Raw genomic sequence first — 21,205 nt, forward strand, 5'->3', positions numbered from 1 at the left:
CTCCACAGATTACTTATTAATCACCGGAGGAAAACTGAAGACCTCTGGCAGAAACCGCCTGAAACACACAGTCACACTTGCCATCGACAATGGGACAGAGTGACATCGTGCTGCCTCCTGATATGATGCAGGAAGACATTACATCATCTATGTAGCATACTATCCTGCCCCAAATTGCATAACCTAAATGCAAGGGTTAGGAAAATAGCCCAACCCTAATCAAGAGATACAGTGCAGAAATCTAGCCTTGGCTCGGAAAACTGTCATGTCTGGAAGACCAAAAAGATACAAAAAAACGGGATCTCAAGGCGGGGCCAGTGCTCTAGGTTAAGGAAGACTAGGGAGCCAGGACAACTAAATGCACTGTGTGGTTTCTCAATTGGATCCTGGGTTTTTTAAAAGAGCTATGAAGGACATTACTGGGACCATTGGGGACACTGAATATGGACAATATATTAGATAATAGCATTGAATTGTTGTGAGATTTCCAGAGTATGGTCATTTTAATTTCGTAAGGTCGGAGAATGTCCTTGTTTTTATGAGATGGATACTTAAGTATTTAAGCGGGAGGTATCACCTATCCCTAATTAATGGCTCAGGGGGAAAATGAGGGAGTATACACACACAGACTGAGGGAGAGAAAAGCTGAGAGCTGCTTAATCTAGGTATACGGATGTCATTTCACTATATATTCAACTGGTTTGTATGTGTGACATTTTTCACAATAAAAAACTGCAGGAAAAAATAAATGTCTCTGTGAGGGAGACAGAAATGTGCCAACCAGATCCCCCTGCCAGTAACCCTGATGCCTCAGCTTAGGGAGTGGGGTCTACACACACCTTCAGCTGCCCGCCCCTCCAGGGGTTGCCTGGGTTGTACGGCTGCCCGGCCCAAGGTCATGTCCTTGCCAGGGTGGCCCGTGTCCAATGACTGATGGGGGCAGGAGTATCCGTGCCCACGTGCCCACGGAACAACTCTGAGGGGCTCTGTCATCGCTAGCGCTTCCGCACGTGGTTGGCCAAAGCTGAGGGGCTCGCATTGCGACTCAGCTTCTCCCTCTGTCCAACGCCGCTGCTTCCTCCTCTCCCATCTCTGCACAAGCGTGATCCCGACCCTAAACTGCATCTCCAGGTGACTTCCTGGGGAACTGACCTGTGATGGCCTCCTAGCAGAGAGCCCTGCCGGACACCCCTAAATAAAGCTGGCTACCCACACCCTCAATCTCTTACCTTGCTTTAACCTTCCCAACACCACCATCTGACGCCCAACATACCTACTTGTTTGTTGATTATTGCGGCCCCCCTTTCCCCCTCACCGCAACCAACGGGAGCCCTACGAGCAGGGATTTTACGACCCTCCCGTTGACAAGTGGCGGAGCCTCCGCGTGATCACGTGGCCGTCACGGCACGCCTAGTTCCCGGTCCCCGCCGAACAGGCCACCCTGTGGGCGGCCCCTCGGCCGTCAATCTCGCGCCCCGCTGCAGCCGAGTGGCGCGTGCGGTGGCCCGGAGTCAGCTCAGGGGGTGGGGCGAGGCGCTGCGGCCAATCGCCGGGCGCAGGGACGCCGGCCGGGCAGGACCCGCCTCGGATTGGTCGTCCACCGCAACACGTTAGCGTGGGGGCGGGGCTACGGCTGGGCTACCCTTCGCGGGTCCGGGCGGCTGCAGAGCTGCTCCGTGAGGTGAACGAGCGGTGTCTGCAGGTGGCGGAGCTCACAGGTAGTTGGGCTCGCAGGTGGGGGCGCATGCGCAGGTGTGCGGTGGGATTGCGCTCAGGCCGAGGGGCCGTGCGCGGCCGTGAGGAGGAGGTGTGTGTTCGGGGGTGCGTGCGCGTGGGTGAGATTGGGGCCGTCGCTGTGGAGCCGCGCCCGGGTGAGGAGGGGTCGCGTGTGTTCAGGTGAGGAGAGGCTGGAGGGGTAGCGTGGCCGTTGGCCCTCCCCGAGGCGGCCCTTCGGGGATGCTCCGTCCCGCAGGTGTTCGGGAGCTCCACGGGGGCAGCCGGGGAGGGGCGGAGCCGGGTGAGGGCCGCCCGGGCGGGGTCGGCCCCCTCCCGTCCCCCTCCCGTCCCCGGCGCCCGCGCGAGCGGATGCAGTTTTCTGTTTGAGGAAATAACCGAGCAGCCGTCTGCACGCGGAGCAGCTGGCAGCAGGTGGTGGAGACGCCGGAGTGCTTTAGCAGAAATGTGTTCTTTGGCGGGGCCGTCGGGGGAGGGCGGGGTGGGGGAGGGGCGGGGTGGGGGAGGGGCGGGGTGGGGGAGGGGGAGGGGAGGGGGAGGGGCGCGGCTTGACGCGAAGGAATCGCGCCCACGGAAGGCCCAGCCGGTCCTCTCGCCTCTTCCAGCCGGTCCCACTCTCCAGCTCCTAACGGAATGGCGCGCTGCCTCTTTCCTGCATGGGCTACAGTTTCATTGCGAAGGTGTCGAAGGGTAGGAATTGCTCCGGTGAGATTTCTGACGAAAGGTAAAGGAAGGAGACGGGAAAGCTAGAGGAGAAGAAGGTTTTCGGTGGAAGCAGAGTGCGAGAAGTGTCCTTTCCCGGGCGTTGCCTGTGCGCCAGGCACCATGCTTCGTGCTTTAACCCGACTTCTCAGGACGACCTCCCACGTAGGCATCGCCCCCATTGTGCAGACGGAGGCTCCCGGACGTCAAGTGGCCTGTGGAGTCACGTGCTTAGAGGGTGGCAGAGCCCGGGTTCAACCCCACAACGCCGGCGACCCTGCTTTGTTTTGGGGGAACAGCTGCATCTGCAGTGCCTTTAGGGGGGTGGCAGTGGGGGCATTGGCACCTGCAAACCCCCACACTGATGGTTTGAGGTGACTGGAGAGCAAAACTTCCACGCTGACTGCCTGGTTTCTTTTGCCTAAAAGGTTGCGCTTCTCAACTGCCTTTCTTCCCGGAGCTGAGAAGGAGCTGGGTAGTCTGCCCTCAGGCGCACCTGACACCCAGCACCCTAGGCTTAGGGCGGGGTGCCCTCTTTGTGCCCATTTGAGCTCTTTTTACAGCTACTTAGGTAAAGAAACAGGAGCCAGGCCCACAGCAGGCCACGTTGGGTGCCCAGATTTAAGACGTGACATCTAGGGGCTTCACGGTGCAGTGAAAAGGACCGTTTTGTCCACTCTTGGTGGAGCAGAACGTCACCCACTGTTTCTGAGCATGAGCCGGCAAATCCCCTTTCAATAGACCTTTGAAGTGTCCTGTTTATTCCGTCCAATATATGGATGGCCGGGGTGAGGGAGCTGAGAGGCTTCGGGGCTGGAGAGGCCAGGTGTTTGAAGGTCCCCCAAGAGCGGGGCAGTCCTAGGGGGTGGAGTCCTTCCACCTGCAGGACACTTCCACTGACAGACCAGGACGATTTGCAGGCAAAACTCCGACACGTCCAAGCCCGGTTAAATCTTGGACTACTTCTAACACCGTCCTCTTACGTAACTTACAGCCCCGCCAAAAAAGTGGCAGGTTTATGTAGTAGATCTTTATCAGAGGAAGCTGCGTACCCAGGTAGGACAAAGTGAAGAAGCAAGCTTGCAAACGAATCTGGATAGGAACCAGCTCTTGGAAAACAAGGAGGGAGTGTGGGTGTGTATTATGTAACAACTCATGAAAGGATCTGGAAGAACACAGGAAAGTGACTGACTCCTGGGGACGGATTGGAGGAGAAAGGCGAGGGACTTTTAAACTTGTGTTACCGTGAGCGTCGATGGCACAGGTTTCACGAAGCAGACCCCTGCAGCTGCTTAGAAGGAGAGGTCAGCATCCCTGGGCATTTCCTTCCTCCAGCTGTACATACCTGTGTCTGGAGGCCTCCGAAACTGCCCCAGCCTGGACCCCAAGCTGGTCAAGGTCAGCCGGGCCAGAGCTCTCTAGCTCTACCAAGAGTTCAAAGGAGCCACACACCTTGGGAGCAGCCCCTGCATTTGGCAAGTTAGGCTTGCGAATTGCATTTGGGAGTGAGCACACAGACTGCAGAGGGCGCCAGGCGGTGGGGAGACATAGAAAAGCTGCAGGGAAACCCAAGAATCACCCCACCGATCTTCTCCCTGACCCCGTTAGAGCTGCAAATATTCCCAGAATTCTGGATCTTATGACTCCCAGAGCTGTTAAAAAAAACTGTTGGTGTCAAATTATTTTATTATACAAGCACATTTCCCCCAGAATTATTAGGAAAAGTGGGAGGAAAAGAGGGGAAAAAAAACACCCCACATGTATTTTCGGTTAAAGGTTTTGGTGCTTAGCTTTTTCAATAGTCCTAACGATAGACTGTCTTGTAACTTGTCCTCATGCTGTGACATGTCAGGGAACGTTTTTCCATGCTGAGCTCATTGTTTAAAAAAATGGCTGAGTATTCCATTGTATGGGTGTGTCGTCATTGACCTGGTTTTGTTGATGGTTATTTAGTTGTTCCCAGTATTTTGCAAATATATGCAGGAAACTACAGTGTAAGTTCTGAGATCTGCGTGTCGACTCAGCCAGCTGTATATGGCCCCCGGACAAATTCCCACGGGAGATGCCAGTTGGCCTGGCTTCCAGAATGGTCTTCGCACCAGGAGAGAGATGCCCAACCCCTCGCTGATTCTGAATTTTATCATTCATGTTCATCTGAGGTCCATTTCGGGGCATGTCTGTATTTCTCAGTCTCTACCCTCCTTTGATGAACACATTGCCGAAGCAGGCCCCCTGCTGTTTGGTAATGTTCCAGCAAAATGTGGTTCTGGGTGTATATTACAGTAAGTAGTGCCTGGGGCAGCACTCAGAACCGTTAGTGTCACCATCATCCCCATTAGTCTGAATTTTACTGCACGGCCTCCCAAGTGTGTCATGGAGGGTGGGGTTCCTGTGGGCCCAGCTCCATCCCGGGAGGTCTGTGTGAGCGGAACACAACTCATTCCACCTTCCTGGCCTCAACCTTTTCATCTGTAAAATGGACTTGATACCGCCTACTCTCCAGGGCCAGTGTGGGAATTCAGTGAGCTCACGGGTGGCTGGATCTTGGTAGGCGCTCTATAAACTGGTCGTTATGTGTGATGGGTTGTGTCATCCAGTGATGGCCCCAGTGGTATCTCGTGTTCTTCTAATGTCCTGCCACCCCTTGAAGGGCGGGGGCTTGTGACTCTGTAACCAGCAGAGTGTGCTGGGAGTGGTGGATGGCACGTGCCTTCCCAGGCCTGGTCAGAAAAGGCAGTGCACCTTCTGCCTTGTTTGCCGGAACCCCGCTGGTTCCTGCCCTGAGGTCATCATGCCGGGAGGAAGCCCGGCAGCCCCCAGGGAGACCACGCAAAGAGCTGGTGCTCCAGCACACCCCCATGCCGTAGCTACCGAGCTAGGGTCTCCCCAAATTCCTGACCCACAGAAACAGTGAGAGAGAGGAAAAGACTTATTTCAGCCACTAAGTTGAGGGGGATTGGGAACCAGACACTCTGGGTTTGGGCCCTGCGGGCGCGTCCCCCCTCAGACCTCGGGGCTGGTTGGTTTTGTAACCACCTCTGCCCACCAGAACCGCACGCTGCTGCCCTGCGTGAGCCCAGCTGCGCCTTCCTGAGGCCTGCGTGGTGCCAACCGCTATACTGGTGACAGCTGACCCTCCCGTAGGTAAACTCGGGGGGGGTTGCAAGCACTTGGCACCGTGATCTCGTTTCCTGTGCAGATGAGGAAACTGAGGCCTAACAAGTATAAACAGTAGGAGCTGGCGGCCTTGATGGTGACACTGAGCCTCCCGGGCCTTCCCCCAGCCCTCCCTGCGTGGTCCTAATACCTTCCCCCCTTTACCAAGCCCTCAGGGTGCCAGGTGCTGCCATGGGGTTGAAGGCACCAGTTGTGTTGGTCCCAGCCTGTTGGCAGTGATGGGGGCCCTGGGGCACTGGCCCACAGGGCAGTGCTGGGGCCGGGCCAGCTCTCACGGTTCTCACTATCACAGGACACACTTCAGCACAAACCATAAAGGAACTTTGAGGACAAGATTTATTCCTGATGGTCCTGGAGGGCACACGGCCTGCCCAGGCACATAGTGCGGTCACGTGGGAGAGAGAGACCTGGGTCCCTGCCTTTGTCACGGTCAGCAGTGGGGTGTCTGGGGTGTCACGGGTTCCCTCTCAGCTAATCTAAAGTGTAGGAGTGGTCATTAGGGCACCGGAGGGAGACGCAGGGTCACCCAAGTGTCCGTAATCTAGGTGACCCTGGTTTCCGTCTGCCGCTTTTGCTGGTAGCTGTGACTTGAAGCTGGCAGTATGTTTATTTAAGAGGGATGTCTTTGAAACGATGCCTCAGCAACCAAAAGCTTAACGTCAGGCATTGGCCCTACAATCAAAACTTTACCCTCGGCCACTCCCACTACCTTGTCCCCAATCCTAAGGGGCCATGTCCCTTTTGTTTCTGCCTGTGGGATTCAAAAGCCAATGCAGGGAGCTGGTCAGGGTGCCACACAGCCCACCCATGTCCCTGGCCCCCGCAGTGGGACCCTGCACCTCCTTTGTCCAGCCGTAGCGACAGCCGCAGAGCCGCGTGTGCGGAGGCTGTTGTGCCGACACTCGGGACGGTCACTGGGCTCTGAGTGTACAGAGAGCCAGGCCCCGAGTCCAGACTGTCGCTGCCGCTCGTGTTCTCAGCCTCCCCATGGCTCCTAGAAGGTGCTGATGGGAGTGAGCGCGCTCTGGAGGCCTTGAACAAGCTTCTAGAAAAGTCTCTGAGCGAGTCTGCACAGAACACGCCGTGCGGTTCGTGGCTGCCGCTCAGGCCTGCCTCTGACTGGTATGGCCCACGGCCACAGCGGCCCGTCCATGAAGACCTCTGCCCAGCCCACCCGTTGTTACTGAGCGCTTGCCGCGTGCCAGACCCTGTGTGTGCCGGGCAAAGGGCTGTGGTCAGGGTGCCTATGGCGACGCCCCCTCTACGGGGCTTCCTCTGCTTTTGAACCCTGAGCGCCGAGCGTGTACCTCTCCCCTGGTTCCCACAGTGGGCCGTGCGTAAATATCATTTGGTTCTTCCCTGCCTTCCATCGTGAAATGCCGGCTCCCTGAGTGTCCTCCCCAGCTTGGTGTCCCCCTGCAGGCCTTTGCTCAGCGGGCTGAGAGGACCAAGCACGCTTGTGGATCGTAAGCGTCTAGAGATTTTAAAGGGACCAGTTCAAGAAGGGGCGCCTCCGTGCTGCTCTCAGACCCCTTGTCGAGAGGCTGGAAGCAGGCACTGTGGTTCACGGGAAACCTTTCCGCTTTGGAAAAGTCAGGGCAGCTGGGAACTCCGCTCTCGGTGTCAGCTCCTGTGTGGGAGCTTAGGGAAAAAAATAGAATTCACCCAAAATGCCTCCCTCTCCCCCAATTCCAGCCATCATTGCTGAGAACGTTACACGAATATTACAAAATCCAGTGCTTGCAACGCCTGGGTGAATGAGCGCTATAATAAGCTCAGAATATGTATTTGGTGTCATTTTAATCCCTCGAAAGTACACTTCCTTTTGGCAGCGTTCTCTGTTTGGCTTCCCCGCACTTCGCTCCGAGGCGGTCCGTTTCCTGGCCTTTCGCAGTCTCCCAGCAAGGAGACAACCCGGCGACGGTATTGGTGCTGGGCGTTGTCTCCACCAGGCTTATCCGCCCCTCGGGGCACGGAGCGTGCCAGTCCCTCTGCTTACCCTTCCTCTATGGCAAGCGCCTGTGTCGGTGCTCGAGGTGGACCCAGCGTGGTGTGGAAACGGGATCGGAGCGGGTGGGGTGCCCAGTGGGTCAGCTTTGATTGGGGGATGGCAGATGGGCTGTACAGAGAGCTCAGACCTGAAGCGTGTGGATGGCACTGCCCAGCAGGCGGCTTCAGAGCATGAGGCGGGGGCTGAAGAAAGCCCGGCCACGTGTCCCGGAGGCTCTGATCCTGAGGTCGTTGTTGCTGGAGTGCAGACGCTTCTCGGGCGGTTGTCTTCCGTCCACTTCAGTTCTACAGGTAGCAGCAGCGGAATGCGACGCAGCCGGCTCTGTGTTCTGTGCTCGGGGCCGAAGACGGGGATGGTCCCGTCCCGCACAGAAGTCTTTATCCTGCTCGCATCGTAGACACGCCACCAACTAACCTGTGTCGGTTAAACTAAATGAGGTGCTACGGGCCCCACGCTGCAGATGCAAATGTCTTTCATCGTTGAACTTTTCTAAATGAATGTACACTTGTATTAAAGTCACGCATGTGCGCGTTAAGAAAATCAGTATTAAAAGGTATGTATGTATACGGGTGTGTACACACACGTGTATGTATAATTTTCTCTCCCCTACCTCCTCCCGTAGTTCGCTTCCCAGAAGCAAATATTTTTATTCCTTCAGCTACTTTTGTGTTGTTGTTTCTACCTGCTTGTTTCTAAATAACTAGCTTTTACCACTCTCAGCTTTACACATTTACTTGCGGACAGTGGTCAGTGGAGATTCTATTGTTACGGCAAAGCTGCTAATATTTACTGGTAAGCCACGTGATGTACTCTCATTACGGGGTTTCTCCCTTGTGTGACTTTATTTTTCCTGCAGTTAAGGCTTGCCTCACTTTTTCCGTTTGCTTCTATGCATCACAGTATTTTTTTCTGAATGCTCTAAGAGAGCTGTCACATGTATCAATCCTTTTTCTTCTTCGCCACAAAATGTATCATTTCCATGCCCTCCCGCCATAGTCATTTTTGTCCCCATGTGGACTGCCCCTTCCACTTCACAAGTGTCGTCCTGCGTCTTCCCCTTGTGCCTTCACTGGGCATTACCAGCTCTCTTGGGTCTCCTCTGAGCAACAGCTAACCCGGGAATAGAGTTCTAAGTTTTCCTTAGAATTTTCAAAGTTTTCCATCATAGTCTTCCACAATCCAACCGGCTGTGAGCATGATTCTTAATCCTGGGTTTTCTCTGAAAGCTTTTAAGATCATCTTCTTTTCATCCGTGATATTTTGAAACTTCACAATTAGGAACTTGTTCTGGGAGTGGGCATGTCACTGCTCCCCCATATTCTAACCATTTGGAGCCGTGCAGGTACTCACAGCAGTGTGGTTCCTCCTTTTCTTTTGTCGAGTGCTCATTTGTCAACCACGCGTCTGTACCAGACACTTCCGGGCCCTGGCAGTAGAATGATGACTAGGACACATGACTCCTGCCCTCAGGAGCTTATATTCTAAGGGCACAGACAGACAGACATGCACTGAAAGAAAGACAAGAATTATACACGGCGAGAAGAGTTACTAAGAAAGTAAAGTAGCAGGCAGGGCAGCTCGGCAGGGCACCTGGGCTGTAAGCAGTCGATTGGCTGGTCGGCCTGAACGTTGGCACAAGAATCAGCGTTGGGGGAAGGAGAGTGGGAGCGATGCGTTTGGTGGTGGTAGAATGCGTAGAAAACTGGTCGATGCTTGTGACAGCTCTGTTGGAGCATTCAGAAAAAGAGTGCGTAGAAACCGTAGCTACTAATAAAAAGGACAAACAGTAATGGAAACATACACCATCGTGCTGAGGAAGGGTAGCTTACATGAGACCTGAACGGGCAGCGAGAAGCGTGTTCCGCTGCCATTTGGAGGATGGATTGAGACGAGCAAGAGCAGCAGCAGGAAGGCCAGGTGGGAGGTTGTCGCGGGTTCCAGAAGAGAGTCTTGGAGCGGTGGTCTCTCCCCGGCCTGGAATCTGCTGTCCAGGACGAGGTGGAGAGAAGGTGAGGGATGGCGGCCAGGCCAGCAGGGCCCCTGAGCGCGGTGGATGTGGCAGGGACATACAGGGCCTGTTCTTCCTGGGACAGTCTGACAGGGTGTCTCTCCTTCCCTCAGGGCCTGATGGCTGCAAAACACCAGCCCAACGCCCCCAAAACCAAGAGTCCGGGCAGCGTGGCCAATGGCGGGGCCGTGACTCAAGGACAGTGGGGCCGTGCCTGGTAAGATCTCGTCCACGTTCCCAGCTAGAAAGTGATGGAGGGTAGGGAGGGGGCTTTAGTGAGGGGATGCCAGCCTTCGGGATAGTATGGATCTTAAATTGGCTTTTGTTGTCAACACTGATGAAAGGTAGGTAGCTTCCCACTTTAGAAAGTAAAGAATTAAAACAAGAAGGCGCTGAGAATGAGCTGAGAGGCCCGCCGGTGCCCTCGCTCTGTACGTTGCCGTCATGGTTCTCCCGGGCCATCGAGCAGCGGGCACTGGCACGGGGACGTGCGTCCCCCACAGCCTGCAGCGGGAAGCCTCAGGCCTTTGGGCCAAGGAAGGCCGGCTTGTGGCCTGTTGTGGGCCCGGGTGTTCTGTGGGCCCACGGCTCAATCAACCTCCCGATTGACCTCAGTAGAGTGTGCGTGGTAAGTGGTTCTCCTGGCAACAGGGAGGCCTGTGCCCTGAGAGCTGGCACCTTCTGTCACGAGGTGCGGGTTGGCTTGACAAGGGACCTGTACGCACAAGCTCAGCATTGTGTGTGCGAGGTCAGAGGCATGGGGGCCGGTGGGACCATCTGCTGCCTCTTCCAGGGAGGTGGACTGGTTTTCCTTGGCGAGCGTCATCTTCCTGCTGCTGTTTGCGCCCTTCATCGTCTACTTCTTCATCATGGCGTGTGACCAGTACAGCTGCTCGCTGACTGCCCCGGTGGTGGACCTCGCCACCGGGCATGCCCGACTCTCAGACATCTGGGCCAAGACGCCGTCTGTGACGAAGAAAGCAGCCCAGCTCTACACCTTGTGGGTCGCGTTCCAGGTCAGCCTTCCCGGCAACCCTGGTCAGGGTGCCGTGGGTGTGGGGTGTCCCTTCCTGCCACGATGGTCCTGGCTATTTTTCTGGGAAATGGAGTCCTGGCTCAGGTTGGCATTCTCGTTCCCGGGACCTCGCAGGACAGCACCTGGAGCCAGGTGGACTTGGCCTGTTTAGATGGAGGTCAGGATGCAGCTGGTGGCAGTGTGGTGCCTGTCGTGCCTCCCGCAGCTCAGGAGGTGTCCGGCCCCACAGCGTCAGGCTGAGCAGTGGGGAGCTACACCCACGGGAGGGCAGGAGGGCACGGCCGGCCCAGGGAGCTCCATCCACAGCAGGAATCTTACCCCATGGTGGCCTGTGAGAAGGAACACCCACCCCCCGAGGGACACTCGGTTGCAAAGCCAAGGCCTGTGTTCCTCCTGGGGATCGGTCCTGGCCAAGGATGTCCTCAGCTCTTTTGAGACCCCACTGGCTAGAAAAGGGTTGTTTGCACAGTGACCTAGTCATTTATTATCTGAACCCGGATGTTTCCAGGAAAACAGCAGGGAGAAGGCACCCCTGGGGCTTTCTTTCCCTGGAGGACAGCTGCGGCCGTATTAGCTGTTTCTCCCGAGGGCCCCCAGCCCTCTCCTGTCAGGTCTCTCGGTCCCTTTGGCTAAAAAGCGATCAGGAGGAGCCAGAGTCAACGTGGCCTAAAAGTGGAAACCACCCAAGTGTCCACCGATGGGACCCGACAAGCAAGTGTGCGGTGTCCATGCGGTAGAATGTCATCCAGGCAGAAAAAGGAATGGGGTTCTGACACCACATGGGGGGGACCTTGAGGACATGTTGAGCGCAAGGAACCGGTTACAAAAGGACGAGTCCAGTAGGATTCTATTTATCTGAAAAGTTTAGGACCAGCCAATCCACAGAAACGGAAAGCAAATGTGTGGGTGTCAGGAGCTGGGGGGAGGGGAAGGGGAGTGAGTAGCTAACGGGTATGTGGTTCCCTTTTGGGGTGATAGAATGTTCTGGAACTGGATAGCAGTGATGGCTGTACAGCCTGTGACTGGGCTGGATACCACTGACTTGTGCTCCTTAACAGGATCTCTTTTAAGGGGTCCTCGTGAATATGTGAATTGTATCTCACTTTTGAAAAATGGCCCCAAAAAAGTGAGGGGGAAGGCCTCGGGGGTTCTCCTGAGGGGAGTGCGTGAGCCCCACAGGGAGAGGGCTCTGCTGCTCAGACTGCCGATCTCCTATCCGGGCATCCCGTCGAAGCCCGCAGTCAGCCTGCAGCCACAGCTCCTGCCCACAGCTCCAGACTCTTCCGGGAAAAACAACTGGGCGTGATCAGGATTTCTGCCATTTGTACGGTGCCTTCACATCTGTCACTTCAGCTAATAAGAGCAAGGCCGTGTCATCACAGCGAGGCCCTCCAGGCCTCGGGTAATTGAGCTGAAAATCTCTCTTTCAGGTGCTTTTGTACGTGTCACTTCCTGACTTCTGCCATAAGTTTCTGCCGGGCTACGTGGGCGGCGTTCAGGAGGGCGCCGTGACTCCCGCAGGTAACCTCCTGGGGCCAGCCTGTTGCCATCCCTTGTTGCTCCTGCGGCCAGCTGTGCCCTGTCCTTTATCCCTTGGGTCCTGCCCTCCCCTGCGCTTATGTCCAGAAGCCAGCTTGACACAAAATGAGCTGTGCTGGGGTGTTTTCCCAGAGCCTGGCCTTGTGACAACTGAGGGCAGCCTGGGACTGTCCCGGACGTGAGGTTGATCACATTCTTCGATGCAGAGGGACGGGAATGGCCCCTGGCCCCAAGGCCCCTTGGGGCTCCATTAACTGTGCTAATGGAGCCTGTCCCCACAGAAACACCACGTGTCCACCAGTGGCGTCGGGATCGACTTTGGTTCTGGGGCTGCCTGGTCCATTCGTTCCCCACAGTGTCCGAGAACCCGGGACCCCGGCAGGTGGAAGCCCGCCCCATCCCTGCCTGCAGAGAGTGCAGGGTCTGGGACCCATTGGGGGCCAGGTCTCCCCGACAAGCCCCCCAGGGCCTCCTTGCTCCACTCCTGCTGCAGCCCAGCCCCAAACTAAGGTTACTCAACCCCTGGTTGTGACCGAACTGAGTGAGGGTCCACCTGCATGATGCATGTGAACCCGAGGTTTGTGGTGGAGAAATCGGGGCCATTTATCTGCAGGGCGCCAAGCACAGAGAACAGGACGCTATTGCTTCAAACCCAAACTCCCTGATGGCTTTTAATCGGTTTTTGAGGGTCACGGGTGAAGCTGTTTGGTTAGTTTTTGTGCATAGTGGTTTTCCTCATCCGATTAATTTAGTTCCTGGTGTCATTGTGTCTGGAGCCCTCATAACTGGTTGGGCGATCTAACAGGTGAGGAGCCAAGATTCTGCAAAACATCTCATGATTGTGCACCAGCGGCGTTATCTTTAAAGCAAGAGACAGAAAGGAAACATCTTGTGACCTTGTGATTGCTTTATGCTCAACTAGCTACAGTTTTCTGTGACCTCAAGCAAAGTGTCCTTTTAAATACTTTTTCCTGGAACTTGCTTTACCGGCTGGCTTCCAGGTCCTTCGGGCTGGCTTCCAGGACCTGAATTCAGGACTACTTGAGCTCTGACTAGAGGCTACATGATAACCAAAGCGATTGAAAGATAGTTACATCTAGTGGTAAAACATTTAGTTCCCTGCACCTCTAGACTGATCAATACGTCCCCAGTTTTATTGTTAACTGCTGGTTTCATGGCCAGGTCCGGAGAATCACAACCAAAGGAATCGTCTGTGCCCTTTTCCTTTTCCCAGACTCAGCTGCAAGGAGCAGTTAGTCCCTAGATTAGCAGTGTGAGGTGCACACCTGGCATTTTGACCTGGGGCCCAGAATCGCAGAAGAAGCTGACCTGCTTTCTGGGCTGGAGCCCGGGGGGAGCCCAGACAAGGGCCTTAGCAGCTGAGATCCTGAAAGCAAGTGACTCCCAAAAGTTGTTACGGGTCGGAAACACGCTTTGATTTTTAATCTTCCCTCTGCAGGGGTGGTCAACAAGTATGAAATCAACGGCCTGCAAGCGTGGCTCATCACGCATGCGCTCTGGTTCGCAAACGCCCACTTCCTGTCCTGGTTCTCGCCCACCATCATCTTCGACAACTGGATCCCGCTGTTGTGGTGCGCTAACATCCTGGGCTACGCAGTCTCCACCTTCGCGATGGTCAAGGGCTACTGCTTCCCCACCAGCGCCAGAGACTGGTACGCCCTGCAGTAGCTGCTCTAAAGTGGGAGCACGTCCACCCCTTGCCTTTTCTGTGACCTTGGAGCTAAGAGCTGGGAGAGCTCGAGGATGACAGCCCTTGACGGAGGAGCTTAATGGAACTTGTTTGACTCAGAGAAGCATCCTTTCTAAATGTCTGTGTGGCTTCTGCCCTAGGAAGAATGCAGTGGAAGATGGCCAAGTCGGTCTTTGGTGGCAGAGTCATCCCATGTAGGGCTGTCATGGGAGCAGGGAGGCGGGACAGGCAACTTCTGGCCGGGATGGCAAAGGCAGCCCATTGCTTCTTTCTCTGGTACATGAGTGTGGCCAAAACAGTCTTAGTGAGGAGTCTGGTTATTTCAGCAGCTTTAATATAGCAGCTTCCCAGGGAGAGCCGACTGGTGGTGCCATGCTCATGGCAGCCTTGGGTTGTGTTGTTGTCATCCATCCATCCATCCACCCATCCATCCATCATCCATCCACTCATCCACTCATCCATCCATCCATCATCCATCCACTCATCCATCCACTCATCCATCCATCCATCCACCCATCCATCATCCATCCACTCATCCATCCGTCTGTCTTCCATCCATCCATCCATCCACCCACCTACCCATCCATCCATCCATCCATCCATCATCCACTCTCCATCCATCCAAACATCCAAAAATCCATTCATCGTCCATCTATCTATTCTCCCTCCCTCTCTTCTTCTCTCCTTCCATCCAGTTATCAACACACATTGGTTGGGTTCCTCCTGTAGACAGGTGTAGACGTGGGGCTTTGGGTGTGAACAAGGTTCTTGTTCTTGGGGTGCTTACATTTTAGTCTGGGGCCCAAATGAAAACAGCGTGTTTCCTTTCACTCTTGCATGTAGGCCCTTGGGAAATGTCTGGGTGCTGGTGCTTTGTAGCTTGTGTGATTATCAGACGATGAGGCTGGCCTCCTAGGGCTCGTGGAACTCAATTTTGCTGCTTTATAATCGTATCGCCTGTTGTAGACGTGGTATATTTTGCTTCTGTCTACTTGTCTTGAGGGAAACAGACATGCTGTGTTTTTCTAATTAACACAAATCCGTCTGTGCATACAGGAAGTTAGCCCTGTATAGGTCTCCACAGGGGTTACCTGGGCTGACTCTGGGCAGCCCTGGAGGAGGCTGTGGGGTCAGGTAACCAGGGCGAAGAGTGGTTAAGAAACTTGTCTGTCGAGGGAAGATGTGATCCCTGGAGCCAGACCTCTGGCTCGAGCCTGGTGCTTTTTATTACTCCTTGTTGTGGCTTAACTTACAATGTCCCTTGTGTGGCCGTCCAGCAGCCACGGGTTCGCGAGGTACCTGAAAGGGAGAGTGGGAATGAACAAAGACACTCACAAATGATGATGATGCGAAATCGGTCTCCAGTGATGCTGAAGCCCTGAGTTTACTCTCCTTCACCAATTTATACCATCAGAGTACATGCAGCTTAGCAGTTACAGAAATGCATTACATCATTGAACGTAAATTTTTAACTTTAACATAGACACTACAAATCACTAAAAGCTCCCCAAAGCAATTATCCCATAACAGAGCCTATCAATTATCCTGATAGCCATCAGTGATCTGTGTCCGAGAAACTGGCCATTCCCACCACATTCCTCAGCAACTTGTAAACACCCTTCAGTCGCAGGCAAAGATAACAACTGAGCCAGTCTGCAAGGCTTCAGAATAACAAGAAATTATGGCTCCCCACACCCTTGTCCACGGGAGGCGTGCATGCCGTGTGAGCCCACTGCAAACCACATGCGTGGCTGCAGAATAAATCTTGGTCCAGTCGAGCCAGTGTTGCCCTCGCCCAGGCTGTGCCTCAAGGGATCCTGGCGGGGGGTGGAGAGAAACCCGGGCGCCGGCCCACGGAAGCCTTAGGCACGGGGGCAGTGTCCCCTTCTTCCCGGGGCTGGAGCGAGCAGGTCCAGTGCTGTTTTCTGAGGGTGTCCGTGCTGAGCGGGTGCCAAATGGCAGAGGGAGTGGCCGGTTGTGTGGGGGAGCGGGCAGGACGGCTGCGTCCTCTGGCGGCGTGCTCTCTGTGGCTTACGCCGCCCTTGCCCCGTCACCTGTGCTGCGGGCACCGAGGCCGGGCTGAGCGCCTGTATCCAGGCCGCCGACCAGGCCACGGAGAGTGATGCGCTCCTTGACTAAAAGGATCTTTTCTTTACATTTTTAAGCAAATTCACGGGCAATTTCTTCTACAATTACATGATGGGCGTGGAGTTTAACCCCCGGATTGGGAAGTGGTTCGACTTCAAGCTCTTCTTCAACGGGCGCCCCGGAATTGTCGCCTGGACCCTTATCAACCTGTCCTTCGCTGCGAAGCAGCAGGAGCTCCACGGCCACGTGACCAACTCCATGGTCCTGGTCAACGTCCTGCAGGTAACTGTCTGGCCGGAGGGTGGACGCTGGGGAACCCCAGAGCTACGTGGTTTTCGAAAGACCTTAAATCTTCGCTTTTAGAAGGGGGGTCGGCCCCTCCCACGTGTCTGTGGGGCACGGGCCGGCGAGCATGTAGGGGATGAACACTGTTGGTGCATGCCAGGCGGTGCGCTGGCCGGGGGACGTGACCAAGGGACGCCTGCTCACGGCCGCAGCATGTCCGTGGTCCTGGCGTCATGGCTCTGACGTCTCTGGAAAGGCCTAGAAAGGCCCGCATGCACAGTGCTGGCCACAGTCACGGCTGAGGGCCTCGGGGCGTTTCCCCTCCCGTCCCTGTGGGTCTCGTGGGACCCCCCCCAAGGTGGGGAGTGAGGAGCGCGATTGATTGTCACCTTTGTCCCATTCTGGGTAAATGGGTCTGAGTCTCCGCCACCCCCCAGGGCACAGCGGTCACCCGTCCTGCTGGTCACAGGGGCAGCTGGCAGGGCACACACTGGGACACAGCCCATGGCAGAGGGCTTCCCTACGGGCGTACGCTGAGGCGTGGATGCCCCCTCCTCTGTGGGCCGCCCCGAGCCCTTCCACCCTGGGCCATCTTGCTCTGCTGCGAACTCCACAGCCCTGGGCATCTGCTCCCGGGCTTTGTGGGGTACCCCTCTTTCCGTCATCATTTGTGGGCCCTCCTTGCTGTCTCAGACCACAGACTCTCTGAGGACAAAGACGCCCTGCCTGCCCCTCACCCCCCGTGTCCCAGGCCGGGTAGGAAGTGCAGGAACAGCCCCGTGCTGTGTGTCACTGAAGGAGCTCAGTGCCACCTCTGCCTGCGCGAGTGTGGTTTTCCAGAGGCCCCCGCCCCCGGCGCTGCCCCGTGCTCATGGCCACTCCTATTTTGTAGGCCATCTACGTGCTAGACTTCTTCTGGAACGAAGCCTGGTATCTGAAAACCATCGACATCTGCCACGACCACTTTGGGTGGTACTTGGGCTGGGGGGACTGCGTCTGGCTGCCGTACCTTTACACGCTGCAGGTGAGGAGTGGGCACCCGGCTGTGTGGTTCCCGGGCGCCAGGGCTGCCCTCCAGCAGACCCAGCTGAGCACATACTCAGCTCTGCTCCTGCACAGCTGTGTCCTGGAGGCTGCAGAAGCTGGAGAACGAGGCTGCTCCCGTTTCCAGGGAGACTGTGTATGAGTCAGTTCAGGCAGCTGTAGCAGAGTCCCACAGACGGCAGCTTAAACCACAGTCACTCGCTGTCCCCAGTCCTGGAGGCTGGAGTCCGAGAGCCAGCTGTCGGCAGGGCTGGTTCTGAAGCCTCTCTCCTCGGCGTGTAGACGGCCGCCGTCTCCTCCCCGTGTCCCCACACGGTCGTCCCTCTCTGTGTGTCTGTGTCCTGATCGCTTCTTACTGTAACGACCCCAGTCACAGTGGATCAGGTCCCACCCCAGTGACCTCATTTTACCTTAATCACCACTTTAAAATCCCGATTTCCAAACACAGCCACATCCTGAGGTCCTGAATGTTAGCGCTCCCACATAGGAATTTGGGGGACACAGTTACACTTAGAGAAGATGATATGCAGTGAACTGGAAAAGAAGGAACGATTTGGGAGAACTGGGTGGATGGAGGGGAGGTTTATGTTCTTATGAATTCAAACCTCAATGCCTAAGGGACGAGAGGGCGTCTTTCTTACCTTTGTCTGTTCCTTGAATACTTCCCAAGGGTCTGCGCGGCACCAGGTCTGTGCTGGATACAAGAGTGAAGGAGACGGGCAGGCCCTGCCCTCTCGGAGCTCACGGCTGGTGGGAAAGGCTCCCCGGAGTGGAGAGGGAGTGCTGACCCTGTGGGAGGGAGCCCCCCAGCTGCATTGGGGTCAGCCAGAACATCCAGGGGCAGCCATAGCTGGGCTAAGAGTAGAATAAGGCTGGGGTAAGAACATTCCAGAAAGGTAGAGGGGCAGGTGCAGAGTCTGCCAAGCGAGAGCACACGTCAGGGAGGCGTGTGGATAGCAGAGTGGGCACGAAGCAGTTCATTACGGCCGGGACGCAGAGTGTGAGGGGTGGCACGCGGCACGGCGGACGGGAGGCTGGAGAACGGAACAGCTAAACCCCAGGTGGGCAGGAGGTGATGGAAAAGGGCACGTGCTGAGTGAGAGGGGGACCGGGCAGGGGCTCAGAGGAGACGATCCTGTCCCGTGCCGCACGAAGCACGCTGAGGCAGGCCCGAGCACTCAACTGAGGCCTGGGAGTCAGGTGTGCACCTCGGTGGGGCCACCGGCCGGGGCCAGGGCTGCAGCACTGAGCCGGCTGCCTCGCTCCTGCCTGAGCTGCGTGCTGCGATGAGAGAGGCCTCGTCATCCGGCTCCCCGTACCCCTCCTGGCTCCCACGAGAGCAGCCGGCTTTCATCTGCGGGCGTGCTGGGCTCCCATGTAAGATGGCCGCGTGCAGGGCCTGGCCACGTGCCACCTGCTGCTTTCGTCAGGGATGAGGAGAGAACTTGTTCTAGGGACCTGTTTAGTTAGCACGGGCTGGATGGCCTGCCTGAACAGGTTGTATAAGAACGGAGAGAGCCCTGTAGGCAGACTTCCTAGGCTGTGCGGGAAACGCACTGGCCAGGCTTGCGGTGTTGACAGTCAGTCCTGCAGGTGGTGCTGACACAGGTGATGTTTGCTGCCCGATCCCCGTGTGGCTTCCCGAAGCCAGGGTCACCGCACAGGGAGCATGGGCGAAGGGCAAGACGTCCTGGGCTCCGGTGCCCGTGCTGGATCCTCTGGGGGTGTCCTATGCCCCCATTTCTCCACCTGGCTGGTGGCAGGCTCACTGGTTCCCTGATTCTGTGAACTCCATTTTCGAGATATTGTTACTGCAAAACAGTAACAATAGATTTTATGTGTTATGGGTGTGTGTGTGTGTGTGTGTGTGTGTGTTCGTTCCCAGCAAGTCCAAGCTGTTCAGGGCAGATGGCAGGCTGGAGGTCCAGGGAAGAGTTGGTACTGCTGCTGGGTCTGAAGGCTGGAGCAATTCCCTCTTGTTCTGGGAGGCTGGTCTTCCTTTTTCCCCTTTTATGTCCTTCAACTGATTAGACGAGGCCCACCCACATTATGGCGGGCCACCTGCTTTTCTCCAAGTCTTCTGATGGAAATGTTAATCCCATCTCCAAAACACCTTCGTAACAACGAAACTAGTGTCTGACCACATATCTGGGTACCGTGGCCTAGCCCCGGTGACACGTAAAAAAAAATGAACCATCGCCAAATATACTGCAATGGTATTTTATACTACGTGACATATTTTGTATCGTATATATTCTACATTTTATATTCTGTATAACATATGTGTGCATGTAGATAAGTAGATGGGTGGACAGATAGGAAGTAGATACACAAATTTGTGTATTGACTCATTTGATCCCCACAACAACTCTCTGAGGCCGGTGCTTTTATTTAAGAAGAGGAAACCGCAGTACCACACAGATAGGCAGCATCAGGGGCAGAGCCAGGGCTCGAACCCTGGACCGGGCCACGCCTGACCTCTGCCTTCTGGCCCTGCAGGGCCTGTACCTGGTCTACCACCCCGTGCAGCTGTCCATGCCCCACGCCGTGGGCGTCCTGCTGCTGGGCCTGTCAGGTTACTACGTCTTCCGAGTGGCCAACCACCAGAAGGACCTCTTCCGACGCACGGGTGGCCGCTGCCTGATCTGGGGCAGGAAGCCCAAGGCCATTGAGTGCGCGTACACGTCGGCCGACGGGCGGAAGCACCACAGCCAGCTGCTGGTGTCGGGCTTCTGGGGCGTGGCCCGCCACCTCAACTACACGGGCGACCTGATGGGCAGCCTGGCGTACTGCTTGGCCTGCGGCGGGGGCCACCTCCTGCCCTACTTCTACATCGTCTACATGACCATCCTGCTGACACACCGCTGCCTCCGGGACGAGCACCGCTGTGCCAGCAAGTACGGCAGCGACTGGGAGCGCTACACCGCCGCTGTGCCTTACCGCCTGCTTCCCGGAATCTTCTAGAAGGTGGTCTCCGGGAGAAGCCCCCCCGAGGTGCTATAAGGAGCGTTCAGTGCCAGTCTGTTCGGACAGACATTCCAGCTCCACCCTCCAGAAGCCTCAGTTTCCTCCACTGCAAAATGGAAAGCCTGGCACTTGGCAGGCGTCTCGGAAACGTGGGCGTGCTTCCCTTCCCCTCGTCCCGCCCACATCAGCTGCCTTGTCACCAGCAGAAATGACCAGTGTGCAGTCTCAGTGTTCTGAGTGTGTGAGGATGACCCGTCACGTTTGGCAGCCCACAGATGAGTGTTCCTCTTCTGTGCTGGGGGCCGTGCTGCCACGCTGCCCGGACAGACTCGTGTCTGACGCTGAGCGGGACGCCCTCCAGTCCCGGGTCAGGACTGCGCCTGTGCTGACTAAGGTGCATGTGGAGGGTGCGCCGTGATCAGCTCCAGAGCCCCCATTGTGACCTGCTCTGTGACAGTGACTGCACCCTGTCTGCATTCCTCCTTCCAGGGCACACGCCGTTGATTTGTTGGGAGTGCTGGGGGACAGTGCACGGGGGCTCAGTCTCCTGGCCCAGCAGTTGATTCCCTTTTGTTTTCCTTGTTGTCGTGGCTGCCAGGTTAAGGCAAGGGGACAGCCAGGGCTCTGCCTGCGCGGCAGACCTGACATGGCTCCCAGCGCCCGCCTCCCTCTGAGCACCCGCCCGTCAGCCTTGGGAAGGACAGCTTTGCTCACACGCTGACTGCACAACCCAGAGCCTGGCTGCTCTCCAGGGGCTCACCATGCCTTCTCCATCGAGGTCTGGACCCCAGCCTTGGGGACGGGACCCCCCTCCAGTGTTTGTGTATCTTGGGTACGCTCCTTCAACCCTACAGCATTCTTGAAAACTCCCTTTCGACGTGACTACCTTTGTAGAGTAAGAAT

At 56.2% G+C, this 21,205-nt stretch overlaps 1 protein-coding gene across 2 annotated transcripts; it reads left to right on the plus strand.

The window, feature by feature from the left end:
• Positions 1–1,622: 1,622 nt before the first annotated feature.
• DHCR7 (7-dehydrocholesterol reductase) lies at positions 1,623–20,996 on the plus strand. 2 transcript variants are annotated; one of them, XM_033120124.1, is made up of 8 exons: positions 1,623–1,718; positions 9,746–9,849; positions 10,426–10,648; positions 12,099–12,189; positions 13,667–13,880; positions 16,084–16,288; positions 17,184–17,315; positions 19,835–20,996. In XM_033120124.1, the coding sequence occupies exons 2-8, from the start codon at positions 9,752–9,754 to the stop codon at positions 20,297–20,299; spliced, it is 1,428 nt and encodes a 475-aa protein (XP_032976015.1). In that variant the 5' UTR covers positions 1,623–1,718; positions 9,746–9,751; the 3' UTR covers positions 20,300–20,996. The 2 variants fall into 2 exon arrangements, with proteins under 2 accessions (XP_032976015.1, XP_032976014.1); XM_033120123.1 differs by lacking the exon at positions 1,623–1,718 and adding an exon at positions 8,286–9,633.
• The last annotated feature ends 209 nt before the right edge of the window (positions 20,997–21,205 follow it).

This window comes from Rhinolophus ferrumequinum, chromosome 11 (assembly GCF_004115265.2).
Source record: "Rhinolophus ferrumequinum isolate MPI-CBG mRhiFer1 chromosome 11, mRhiFer1_v1.p, whole genome shotgun sequence".
Lineage (NCBI taxonomy): Eukaryota > Metazoa > Chordata > Mammalia > Chiroptera > Rhinolophidae > Rhinolophus > Rhinolophus ferrumequinum.